This window comes from Zalophus californianus, chromosome 10, assembly GCF_009762305.2.
Source record: "Zalophus californianus isolate mZalCal1 chromosome 10, mZalCal1.pri.v2, whole genome shotgun sequence".
Lineage (NCBI taxonomy): Eukaryota > Metazoa > Chordata > Mammalia > Carnivora > Otariidae > Zalophus > Zalophus californianus.
Genome location: NC_045604.1, coordinates 83,149,104 through 83,162,515, shown reverse-complemented (window position 1 = coordinate 83,162,515; position 13,412 = coordinate 83,149,104). Strand labels below are relative to the sequence as shown.

The 13,412-nt window shown below is 47.5% G+C and overlaps 1 protein-coding gene across 1 annotated transcript in view; it reads right to left on the bottom strand.

The window, feature by feature from the left end:
• The window catches only part of XYLT1 (xylosyltransferase 1), a 290,901-nt gene that overhangs the window by 24,371 nt on the left and 253,118 nt on the right, over positions 1-13,412 (bottom strand). The window contains exon 7 of the mRNA XM_027611201.2: positions 1,030-1,246. Coding sequence (XP_027467002.2) covers positions 1,030-1,246 — 217 coding nt within the window. The remainder of the gene's footprint in view (positions 1-1,029; positions 1,247-13,412) is intronic.

Sequence of the window (13,412 nt, the reverse complement as noted above, 5' to 3'; positions counted from 1 at the left end):
CATGCCCTGACAAAAGGGGCCCCAGAGAGCTCCCTCATCCCTTGTGGCATATGAACGGTCAGTACGCAGTCTGCAGCCCGGAACTGGGCCCTCTCTGGAACTCGACCATCCTGGCACCCGGACCTGAGACTTGCAACCTTCAGAATGGTGGGAAGTAAATTTTTGTTGTGTATAAGCCGCCTACTCTGTTGTACCTCATTGCAGCAGTGTGAACTAAGATACCTTTCCTGCACTGAAGTCTGAAAACTGGTGACAGGCTCCCTGGAGCTTTTCAAATGCTTCTAAAAGTCATCAGGAAATGCTGAGTCCCAGTGGCTGTCAGTACGGGGGATAGCACAGGTCCAGCAGAAGCCCTGGCTCTCTGTCTTTGGAATCATTGGAATTTCCATTTGTGAATGATGAGGCCAACACTACTCTCTGTCAGGGAATGATAGACAAATATTAAAAAATTAGAAAAGGTATTCTTCATGTTGAAAAAGTGGGTATTACAGGATTGGTGACCATGGAGGATCTGTCAAAAGTTGATGTGGGTGTGTCCTGAAAAAGCCAACATATACAGTTGCACAGGCTACACACTGCACAACCCTAATGGGGCAACATCAACATGGTAGGTATGAGAGATTTCTATTTTTTTGTTTTTAACAAACATTTTCTGGAAAGTGGCAGTGAAGTGTCTTGTTCTAACAAGATCAGTATATCAGGATGATTTTTATGACCAATGGGAGCCAAGTGTCTTGAGGAAGGGCTTTTTCTACTTTGCACAAAGATGCCGTGTGGACTGCTGCTGGCAGTCGTGTGTCTGTCTGCCATACACCCTCCATGCAGACCAGAGCAGGGCCGGGGGCCTGCTATGACAGCAAGGACCCGGTGGCCGATGCAGTTCTCCACCCTCATCTGGATGTTTGCAGGACTACGTATTGGATCCAGCATCGCTTTGCCAAACCTTCAGCAAAAATTCAGCTTCTGTGTTGCTCCAAAGGCTAGAGCCAGCTCCTAACCTGCTCAGGGACTTTTTTCCTACACACTCACCTCAGCAGGAAGCAGGGTGTAGGAGTAAAACTGCTTCATCTTGGTCACTAGATCATCTGTGGAGAACGTCACATACTCCACAAACTTCCGGTTCAGCAGGAACCAATCCGAGCCTCCATCCACCGCAATGCCCTCCGGGATTCGCCGGTCCCCCAGGCGCCACATGTGGGCGTCACACTCCAGGAAGAGCCGGTCCAGACCCTGCTTTCGGATGAACCTGGGAAAGACAAAGTCGCGCTTCAGCCCAAAGGGGGACGGAATCCAAATGAAATAGCACAATCATGGCAATAAAAGCATGTACTGGGCACTTACTGTATGCCAGGGATCGAGCCGGGGAGGGGCTGTGTGTGTAGTTTGTCACTTGATCTTCAGAAGTGAGGCAGGTCAACTATATCCCTATGAAACAGGCATTGCCATTATGCCCATTTTACAGCTGAGGACCCTGAAGCTTAGAGTGTTTAGGGGGATTTGCCCGGCACTAGAACAATGCAATGATCATCTTCTTCCTTTGCAGAACTTTTGGAAATCACCTTTTCATGCCGTGAATGCCTTGGCAGTTGGGTGAATACAGCCTCTGGATGCTCGTCTCAGAATCATGCTCTTAAAGGCACACCTCAAAATATGTAGGATTACAAAGTATTTTTTAATAACCCCAAATTTACAATCTGATAATCTGTGTGCTTTTGGATTCACGCATTAAATACAGGATCACAAAAGATTTTTTAAAAACACCGAATTCATGATAATCATGTGTTTTGTTTTTTTTTAACCACGAGATAACATGATCTTGTGGCAGGTCTAATAACTACTGTAATTGTGCAGAAGAGGTGAACGTAAATGATACTTAGAGGTATATGCACAACCAGAATGTGATATGAAAATCTGTGATTCCTAACAGTTACTGCTAAAACTGTTGTGGTGTGTTACCTCTATTTAGCTGGATTTTAATGAGAGTTTAGTGGAAACAAAGATAATTTTCTGCCCAGCCCAAATTATGGAACCCTTGAATTGTCTCCATGAACCCCAGATTAGTAACTCCTACGTTAGTGTGTGTGCGTGTGTGTGTGTGTGTGTGTGTGTGTGTGTGTGTGTGTGTGTGTGTGTGTTTGGGATTTGCAAGGCAGGCTGAGCAGAATTGGCAGCTCCTAATTTGTAGATGCAGAAATCAAAGATCAAAGGGCTGCTAAAACAGATGTGCTGGGAGGGTGGGTAGAACTAGAACCAAGCCTTCTGGCCCGAACCGTCAGTTCCTTTGCAGGATGAACTTCACACACACTGTGTGCCAGGCAGTGTGCTGGCCTGGTGTGGGGCAGGAAGGAGCAGAAGGAAGGATGCTCCTGCCCCTCAGGAGCTAGTTCTCTCTCTGGGAGCCTGCAGTCTAGCCATCTCCTGATCCAGGGATCTTGCTGCTTCTCCAGCTCATACAACACAAGATCAACCATTTTAAAGTGCACCATTCAATGGTATTTGTACGTTCATGATGCTGCGCAGTTGCCGCCTATGTAGTTTCAGAATATTTACGCACCCTCCCCCAAAGGAGACCCTGTACCCGGGAGCAGTCACTCGCTCCGTCCCTCTGCCCCTGGCCTCTGGCAACCGCCAATGTGCTTTCTGCATCTGTGGATTTTTACTTATTCTGGACATTTCATAGATTCAATCAGACAATATGTGGGCTGTTTGTATTTGGCTTCCTCCACCCAGCATGTTTTCAAGGCTTCATCCCGTGTTCTTGACTACCCAGCATCCACTCAATTTTCTGGGACCACACCTTGAGTGTTCCTTGGACAGTCACCTATCTTCAGTCTCAGTTGACTTGGATTCGTGCCCTACACCCAGCACCAGGGGAGGTAACATGACCAGGCTGGTCATGAGAGTGTTCCATCTGCCCGGCTGGATAACTGGTTCAGGGATGGGTGAGTAACTCAAGGTAAGTCTGAGATCGGGCCCTGGATTTTTGCTGCATCTACCAGGAAGGAGGCTCTTCTATGGCGTTTCTGCGGGGAGAATGTCAGCCTAGAGCTGCTAGCGGCCATCCTGTTCCCCTGAGTATAGAAGCTGTTTGATAGCGGAGGTAACACAGAAGGGAGAGGGACGGAGAGGGGGAAATGGAGAGAGAGCAAAAGAGTGAGGGAGACAGGGAGGGAAAGGAGCAGAAGGAAGGGGGGGGGTTAGGTCTCAGTGACTTAGCTTGAGATCCTGGAGCCCACCCCGTGTGACTCACCACCAGGCTCATCAGTAATGTGCTTAGGGCATTTGGAGATGAGATTCTATCACTTGCAGTTGAGAAAATCCTAATACATTCCTCAACAATTTAAACTTTTATCCCTACCAGGATGGAGGTGAATGTTCTCAGGCCCCGGACAGAGCAGGTAACCACGGCTGTGGCATGTAAATACCCCTCTTCCACTAAGCCAGCCCACCTCCCTCGTCCTGCGTCTACAGGTCTTTGTACCTCCATTACAGATGTCATCACTGGCTTCAGATTCGAGTTACCAGTCTCCCCCCAGGTAGACGTGGCTCTCGTTAGAACTAACCTCGGATTCCTCCTTTCCGCTTTCCTCCCAGTTCCTAGGACAGCGCAAGGCAGTGATTCAGGAAAGGTCTATTTTTTTTTTCTTTTTTAAAGACCTTATTTATTTGAGAGAGAGAGCAAGCGGGGGAAGGAGCAAAGGGAGAGAGAGGGAGAGAGAGAATCCCAAGCAGACTCCATGCTGAGCGTGGAGACCGACGTGGGGCCTGATCTCATGACCTTGAGATCATGGCCTGAGGAGAAATTAACAGTTGGACACTTAACCAACTGAGCCACCCAGGCGCCCCTCAGGAAAGGCCTATTGTGATGGCCACACTGCAGGGTACAAAAGCTGGAGTCAGTTTCACTGTGCTGGACATGCTGAATTGTACAGAGACTCCCTCTTGCTGGGCCTCCCCCAATCCACTAACATCCACTGGAGGGACGCGTGTGAAACCTCGCTAATAAATCCATAACCCCAGTACTTTTTTCTGCATTTAAGTGGGGGACCTGCCCCTATACACTGGTCACCCTTTGAGCATGATGATGTAATACACTGAGTTCTTAACAGAAATGATGAGTGTCATCAAAACAATGACGACGGTGAATAGGCTGAGTTCTGCTGAAAAGTGCTTTTCATCTACACTGTGGTTTGGCTCCACCAGTAACCAGCTGAGTTGACTTTGGGAAGTGATGTCCTTGAGTACTGGCTTCCCCCTTGGTAAAATGATAAAGTTGGGCTAGGTCTGGATCGCAACCTCAGATGCCTACAGGGGTCAGACCGATAATGGAAGTGTGGGAAGCAGGCCGGGTATAAGACAATAGGGTAGGTGGAGTTAGCAAAGAAGGAGAGAAAGCATTTTTTGAAAAACACTCAAACTCCTTAAAAAAAAAAAAAAAGGTATTTCTGGCTACATAAAACAGATCCCTGCCTGACCCCAGCTCATGGGCCACCAGCCATGATAACCATGGGTTAAGGTAACTGTCTGGCGTTTTCCAGTTGTGACACTCTCTAAGTCACTCTGTTCTACCCAGGAAGAGAGTGTGGGGCAGGAATTCCAGCTGCATACATGGGATCCCAGAGAAGGCTGATGACTCTTCCGAGGATACACAGAGGACACAAGCCAACCAGAAGGCCCAGATATTCAAAGACCCTAGGTCTTGTTCTTTCCCTAACACAAGGTTTCCAAGGGTAAAATCCAAGCTGTTCACGAAGCCATGTTCTCTCTGGGAGTGACTTGTTGAAGGTTTTTCAGTATACTTCCTGTACCATTCCACGGACACAAAACTGAGCTCTAAAACCCGTCCACTAAAGGAAGCCCCTGAGTTTAGGAAAAGAAAATCCTACCTCAGCTCTGGCTGGTGCTAATTATATAATAATATCCAATCACAGACACTTAACCCTGCTTAAGACTTTAAATTTTAGCTAACTTACAGCAGAACTTACATGGTAACCAAGACTAACCCAGAGAAAGAAAAGAAATACAGGTGTGAGGACATGCAAAAGTTTTCTTTCCACATTTCGTGTTCCATTATGGGAGAATAGCATCCTCTTGCAATTTTAATGTGACGTCCCAGACCATAATATCCGAATACAACATTTATGCAGTAATCTCCAAAATGAAATATTCATGGGGTGGGAGATTGGTTGCTATATTTACTGCATTTGAAAAGTGATAAGCTGCAAATTCATGCTTTGGTTAATTATGAGTCAATAGAGACAAACAATCCCCCAGCTCTCAGTTCCAGGGTTGAGAGGGGGTCTGGACTAGGGAGGAGGTGGCCCGAGGCCCAGAGTCTGGGTTTCTAGCGAGGGAAAGGAGTCAGCTGCTTGGGCAGGGATCTGCATTTTGTTTCCTGCCCTGGGCATTTGCCACCGCTTGCAAAGGGAATGGCTGGAAATCAAGGTAAATTGGCCAACAGCTGGGTGTGGCTGTTCACAAATGTTGGTCAGCAGCCAAGGATGCGTGGTGCTGTCACCTGAGGGGTGGCGTGCAGACTGGGCCCGATATACAGAGGGTGACCAATGACACTCCCCTCTCTCTAGTTTCATCTCCAGATGACTTGCCTATGTGGGGGCAATAGGGGCAACAGGTGGAATGAGAGAAGAGATGCGGAGAGCATCTGGGTACCAAGGCTGTCTCTGCTTTCACAGACGGTGAGCTGTGGGGTTGCCCGGGCTCTCTGAATGCCAGTTTGCTCATCTGTAGGTTCAGCTCCATCACAGCTGTGCTGACAACCCCCTGAATCAGCTGTGAAGGCGTGACAGGTGAGGTTTATGAAGGTTCCTGCTAAGTGTTCAGGAAGCACCGTTCATCCTAGCCACGGACCGACCCAGGTGTCAGTCCCTTCTTACAAAGCGGCAGTACCCTCCACAATCCCTCATGTTCCTGACCACCCTTTTGTGCTCTGCTTTTTTTCATAGCATTTAAAACTTTGCATTACCATATACAAGGTATTTATTTAGTTTACTGTCTCCTTACCGGATGTAAGTCCAAGAGGGCAGAGGGTTTTTGTTTTTTTTGGCTTATTTTTGTTCATGGCTGTATCCTTAGTACCTATAATAGTACCTCGCATACAGCTGGTCTCAATAAATATTTCCCGAGCCAACGAATAAAGGGAAGAGTAACAGCTAACAGCCATGCTGGTTGTTCAATCAGGAAGTAGCAGCCCTTAGTTAACCAGGTATCTGATTCTTCTAATATACACTTGACAGACGAAGGAACTGAATCACAAGAAGGTCAAGTGCATTCTCTAGTCACACAGCTAGTGGTCCTGGACTCGAAACCAGGTCTGGATGAATCCAGTGCAAGCTCTTAACTACTCTGTGTTCTTCTTCTGTCCCAATTTGTCAGGCTCCTTGCAAAAGGATCCAAACAGAGGATCTGAGAACTTCTACCTCAAAAAGACACTGTGCAGAAATCTGAAATCCGAGAGAAAAGGACTCATTGTTGGTCTTGGAAGAGGCTGACCTCACAAGAACCTCTGTCTTCAGGACAGACTACTTAAGGGCAAACATGGAATCACCTGCCTTCGGGTTTACCTCCTAGGCTTTCAGGGATGGGCGGTTTGCCTTCCAGAGACTTTCTCTATTGGCACAACATGGAACAAAGTCATAACTAAATATGATTCTACTGAAATGTCACAGGGACCAAGCTCTACTCAGTTGAGCATCAAAGAAAATTGGAGGGAAGGGGACAGGGGTCCTGATTCTCATCCGTGTGTGGAAAGGTCAGTTAAGAAAGCTGCTGTAGCCTTTGAAACTGGTCTCAGAAAAGGCAGACAATGAAGTCTCTCAATTCAGTTAATTCCCTGGCTACCGTCTTGGCATATTCACTGAGTGTGGAATTATTCCAGAACTGTCTTGTCCTGTAATGAGTTCAAAAAGGAAGAACTCTGCCCCTCAGATTTTACAGCGTGTTTGAGTAAGAAGGAATCTTAGCAATCAGCTAATACAATTAACTCTATAGATTGGGGAAAAAAACCCAAAACAACGCACCGAGAGGATGTATGATTCAAAGTCATCCAAAGTCACATAGCCTAGGAATAAAATCTCCCCTTCTTCTCCTTCCTGTCCACTGATCTGTCACGGAATCCAGGTTACTCCTTTAGCATAAGTCCGACCTAAGCATTTTAGTTAAAAAATAAAGTCATGGAACAAAGCATGAAAACCCACAGCGCTCCATAAATGTTCACCAAGATGCTTAATATTTTTCCTTCATCAAGCTACAAACTTAAGATTTCCATCTCTCCCGTTCTCTCTCCCGCAGTTTGGTAGACAGGCATGAGCAGGACATCTCCAGAGCTAAGAAGACACCCCTAGATCCTGACAAGACACGATGCTTCAGCACCAAGGACAGAAGCCCAAAGCCTCCTGATGAATTTCACCTCCCGAGATTTTGAAGATTTATTTATTTTTATTTGGGGCGGGGCAGAGGGAGAGGATCTCAAGCAGACACCCCACTGAGCATGGAGCGTGATGCGGGGCTTGATCCCATGACCCTGAGATCGTGATCTGAGCCGGAACCAAGAATTGGATGCCCAAATGACTGAGCCACGCAAGCACCCCATCCTGAGATTATTTTAGTAAACAATGCCCGTGGTTGTGGTGGCAGAAGTGACAAGTGTCAGGCCCATCTTTCCAATTCCGTCCAAGCAGCATTAATATATCATCTTCCCATGCTACGAGTCAGCAAGGATCCAGCTCACTGGCACCTAGTTGGCAGCTCCACAGGGGCGCTGTTGGCCATTTTCTCTCAGGCCCAGGGTGGGTTGTTGCCCCTTCCTGACCTCGGTTGGAGTCAACTGTCTTGCCTCTACTCTGCAGTATCTGGAAGAACAAGGGGGCTTGGGGCATTCACTCACTCGGCAACTCTAGGTAGCATCTTGGATACTCTCCGTCTGCGTGCTGAGAATATGGCGGTGACTAAGATGGACATCATCCCTGCCCTTCTTCTCTCTTCCAGGGAGATAAAATACAGAAATAATAACACCCACCATTTACTGAGTACTTGCCACTTTCTAGACTCTGTTCCTCACGCTTAAGACATACTCTCTCATTTAGTCTTCACCACAACCCTATGAGGGTTCATTTTACAAATGAAGGAACAGAGACACTAAGTAATTTCCCCAAGGCCGTACAGCTGGTTAGGGGCAAGGGTGTGATTCTAACCCTAGCCGTCAAGCTCTGGATTCCACACTCTCAGCCACCCAGCTATAATCCTGCTCTAATAACTAAGTAAGTAGACACAAAGAGCCACAAAACACATTAACATATAATTGTGTGCGGTAAGTGTTCTACAGAAGAACTCAGAGGGCAAGGACAGAAGAGAAAGAGACAGGGACGTCATTAGTGAAGATTGTTGGGGAAGGCTTCACTGAGGAGGTGGCATTTAAGCTTCCTGTGAAGGGTGGGAAGAAAATCGGTCATCCAAGGAGCTGTGGGAAAGAGTTTTCTAAGGGACAGGTAGAGCGTGTGCAAGAGCCCAACGAATGGAAAGACGCCAAGGTGGCTGGAGTGAGACTACAGAGATATGGTCAGCTCTGCCGACACACTCCAGTAGGCCAACCACAGGCGAGGCTGACTCTGACTTCATTGCTGGAGGGAACGCATCATCTACTGGGACATGGTGGAAAGCTCCGCAATGAACATGCTGAAGGAATGAGTGTAGTACAGTGACTAGGAGTGCAGACGCGAGGGCTAGACTTCCTGGGTTCTGGTCTGCTTCCCCACTGATGAGCTGGGTGTTGTTTAACCTACCTTGCCTCAGTGTCCCCATCTGGAAAATGGGCCCTAAAAGGACCACATTTACATCATGGGGTGGTTTTGAGACTTGAAGGAAGTCATCTCTGTAAAGCATTTAAGACAGTCCCTGGCCCCCAGGAAACCCTTCCCACGTGACTCTCACTACTGCCTTGTGTGAAGAAAGCGGACTTGGGTTTGACCTCCAAGGGTGGGGGGGGGGGTGGGGGAAAGAAGCCTGAGAAGAGATGTAGAGTCAGAGGCCCAAATCCTGGGACCTAGACTTGACTTGGTGGCCCATGGTCTTCGTGGTGCCTGGGGCCGCAAATCAGCTTGTACTTCCAAGAATCTAAAGGTCCACTGAGGGCTAACTGGTATGCCACAATTGTTCACACATTTTTAAAAAACAATGTGTACTGCCTTTGGTTCTGTTTATAAACATAATGCACGTTTCCATCATAGAAGACTTGGAATAGAAAAAAGTAAAAATCAAACTCTACCTCTCAGAGATGACACCATCAACTTTGGTCCATCTTGGATGTGTATTGTTTTGGAAAAAAGAAAAGTTCCCAAGCTGACCTCAAAACCCACGTGGAGGCCAAAAAAGGACATGCGTCCACAGCTTTGCGTGGGTGCTGGTGCGATGCTAAACTTTATTTTGACATGGCTGCTGTAATTGGATTAAATAAAGTGAACACGCAAACAGTGATAAACTCACTGGTTGGGTTGAAGAAAAGTGAAAGGGAAATGCAATCTGCTCTCCTCATTGGAAATGAGGTATTAATTATCTCCTCGCATCAATCATAGAGCTACAAGACAGCTGGGGAGAGAGCCCATCTCTTGATAAGCACGCTGGCACGAAAGGGCCTCCTGAGAGCAGATTTGCTTGGAGGAGGTTCCTGGCCAGGCTCTCAATGGATTTGCCAACTTTTGGCTAAACAGTTGCCTGTTTATATATCAAGGGACATTTGGGTCTGAAGATTAGTTCAATGTCAGAGAGAAGGAGCTGCTGAAGCTGCTTAGCTACCATTCTGGTGCCCAATGGGGGGGTGCTGCTTAAAACAGGTGGGGTACGGACCTGAGAACAGGAAGAAACTGACTGACATCACTTCTGACCTGGGGGCTAGGACCCCTCCTAGTTTCCTAGGGGTCTAGCCTTCTTACATTTCAAATGGCTAATTGTTTCTGTAAGAATTGTAGAAAGTTCCAAATGTCAATCATTTGTATTCCATTTTCATAACTTCTCCATCATCATCACGACCACTGTCCTTACCAAGTTAATATGCACAACTAACTGTTCCAAGAGTTTATCCCTGTAGTCAACCCATTTAATTCTTTTAACGACTCTCGCGAGGCTGGTCTTATTAGCATCATTCTCATTTTCCAGATGAGGAAACAGACATACAGGTGATTGATGTAACTCAGTCAAGGTCACATGCCTAGAGTCCAAGCCTGAATTCTTACCTGCTGTGCCAGGTGCTTTATGTAACACCTACAGGAAAGCTCCCCTGTGATTTTTCTCTAAGTCAGCTTTAAATAGCTTCAACTATTTTTTTTTAAACTTAGTCTTACGCTAAGCATAATAGCCATGAAATCATGAAATCAGTTATATAAATGTTTGTTGATACACTTAGGCTCAATACCTAAATTTCCCTGTATAATTGTGAATGAACTACCAGAAACCATCTCGCATACCACACTGCTGGATCGTGAACACTCGTTGGGATATGCTGACCCTACAAAGCAGGGAAAGGACCTAATCGCCCCCCCCCCAAATCATTGAAAAAACGCTTCTGCTTAAAGTTAGAATTTTGCTTTTTCATCTATATCCCTCCCAAGAACCTAAAACTGCAGGTCCTCTCAGACGCAGTCACGAATCATGGTGTGACCAAAAACAAACAAACAAACAAACAAAAAAATAACCGCCCCCCCAAAAAAAACCCGCCCAGGTCTTTAAAGTCAGAGTGAACCAGGTTTCAATCCCAGCCCTGCCGCCCAGCGGCCGTGGAACCGTGAGCCCATGAAAACAACTCTCCATGATTCAGTCGTACTCATCTCTAAGAGGGGGCTGCACCTGCCAAGTGAGGTTGGAGTGAGACAACACAGTGGACAGTGCCTGGCTCGGGGCCTTCCTGGGGTCAGTGAGGACACTTGGTCCTCCACAATCCCGACCTCCCTCTTCCGATGTTATAAAGATAAGGAAACAGAGGCAGCATTTCAACACAGGAGCCGAGCCTCCAGTGGGCAGGTGCTTAGCCCCGCGCCCCACTGCGTCCCCGGGCTCAGCATGGGGACCCTGGGGACCTTGGATCAGGTGGCAACGAGCTCAGATGGATCGAGGCAGGAAAAGTCCCAGAGGAAATCCTATTCAGGCTGATGGAAAGGACATTCCCTTTTGTCCCCTGTCAGGGGCTCCCCAACACCCAGGCTGCAGACATTTGAGAAATGTCTCGCAGGGCCCCTGGGCAGAAGCAGCCAGGAGTTCTGGGGGACGTCTGCTAGGACCTGCCCACTGAGACTCACAGTGGACTTGAGGGCCCCTGCTTCTGCTCGGCCTGCAGAGGCTCGCTGGGAAAATGGTTAACTGTGCTGCCTGGCTTTTGCTGTATCTGGTTACTTTAATTTTTGGAGGAAAGCAAGGAGAAACGGTGAACACAACACTCCCCTTCATTTAATTACAGGAACAGTCAGGACCAATTTGGCCGCTTTTAAAATATTAGTTTGCCTTTATACTGTCTCTTCGCAGCTGGAGCTGGGAATCCAAATGGGCTGCCAAGGGCTGGAGATGGGGACAGAAGGTCAACACCGCTATTAGGAACCATGTGGAATTAAAAACCGAGGCACCCCGTGGCCTATTTTGTGTCTCACTGCGTGCTCCGGCCTCCCCACATCATTTGGTCTTTCAAACTCTTCGTTTTTCTCTTTTACAAGGGTGAGTCCAGGAGCAGAGAGCGTCAGAACGGGAAGGGCCTCGGAGACCTTCTTGTTCATCCCCTTCGTTTTTCCAAGGGAGGACATGAAGCCCAGAGAAGCAGAGTGGCTGCCTTGAGGCCGCCCAGCATATGGGAGGAAGGCAGGCCCAGAGCACAGACAGGCTGCATCATGCAGGGGTCACGAGCTTGGGCTCTGGGGACACCCACCCCCCAGGTTTGAGTCCTAGCCCTGCCCTGTGTGGGCTTAAGTGAGTTACTTAACGTCTCCGTTTCCGTTTCCTCATCTGTAAAACGAGGCTAATAAGTTGCAAACGTTGCCATCTGAAGCCAGAAAAATCAAACCAACACAAAGGAAACGAGAACTAACAGAAGGTAAGGAGGTAGTCAGAAAGTACAAATGTCCAGTTGTAAAATAAATCCGTCCCGGAGACGTGAGAACGTGACGTGACGTGCAGTCAGTAATACTGTATCGTGTATCGGAAAGCGGCTAAGAGAGTAGATCTGAGACGTTCTCATCACAAGGAAAAAATGTAACTCTGTGCACTGGCGGATGGTAACGAGACTTATGGTGATTATTTTGCAATATATGCAAATAACAAACGGTTATGTCTTTCACCTGGAGCTAATCTAATGTTATGTCAATTACATCCCAATTAAAAAAGACAAAGAAAAAGATTCTTGTTATTGAACTCCTTGGCTATTTGAGGTGTTTATTTTTCTTTAACCCGCTCCAGGAATAATAGTAAATAATTCAACAGCCAAAAAAAAAAAACCCACAAAAAACAAAAAACAAAAAAACAAACCCCAAAACCCACACACAAAAGGAAAAGACAAGAACTAACGGAGTCTGGGCTTGATGATACCATCTGAACTGCCTGATTCAGCCCTATCCGAAGTGGGACACCAATGTTCTCCTTCCATTAACTTCCTTTACTCGCTTAGCCTAGTTTCAGCTGGGTTTCTGTCATCTGCCACCAAGCGTCCTTTGTAACACGCCACCCGTGCCGGGCCTGGAGCTAAGCCATGGCCGCTCTGTGCCCTGCAGAGGGGATGACAGAGCATGCGCCGTGGCTAGGCTGGCTCATGCAGCAGGTGAGGCCCCAGCTGACAGAGGGCGACGGGGGGGGGGGGGGGCGCAGATGATGGCTCATTTTACTACGAAATGAATATTCAATTGCTGCCCTTCATTCATCTTAGTGAGAGAAAACCAGCCAAGGGCTCATTCATGGGTGGTGGAACTTGTGAGCTTTTCTGTTCAGAAAGCCTTGGGTTTTAGGGTTTTGGGAGGAGGTGTGAGCCACATCTTAGCCTGAATCTTCATCTTATCCTGTGCCCTTTGGGTACTACCTGTTGACTACCAGTGCATATCAGCTAGACAGGATGTACCCACACATCCAGAGGCTCAACTCTGGCCCAAACACCAACTATTTCTTCCACCAGCAATATTTTTGCCCTCTGCTTATCACGGCCATGGCATCACCATCCTCCTCCTCACCATCATCACACAGGGCCTTTACTATACGCTGGATGCTTTATATGCAGCATCCATTGAATCCTCTCAACCCTGTGGGTGCAGGTCTATTCATATCTCCATCATACAGGTAAGCGAACAGGCTCAGAGAGGTTAAGTCACCCATCTAATTCAACACAGCTAGGATGTGACAGAGCAGGACCCCAATCCAGGGGGTACAACCTCAAA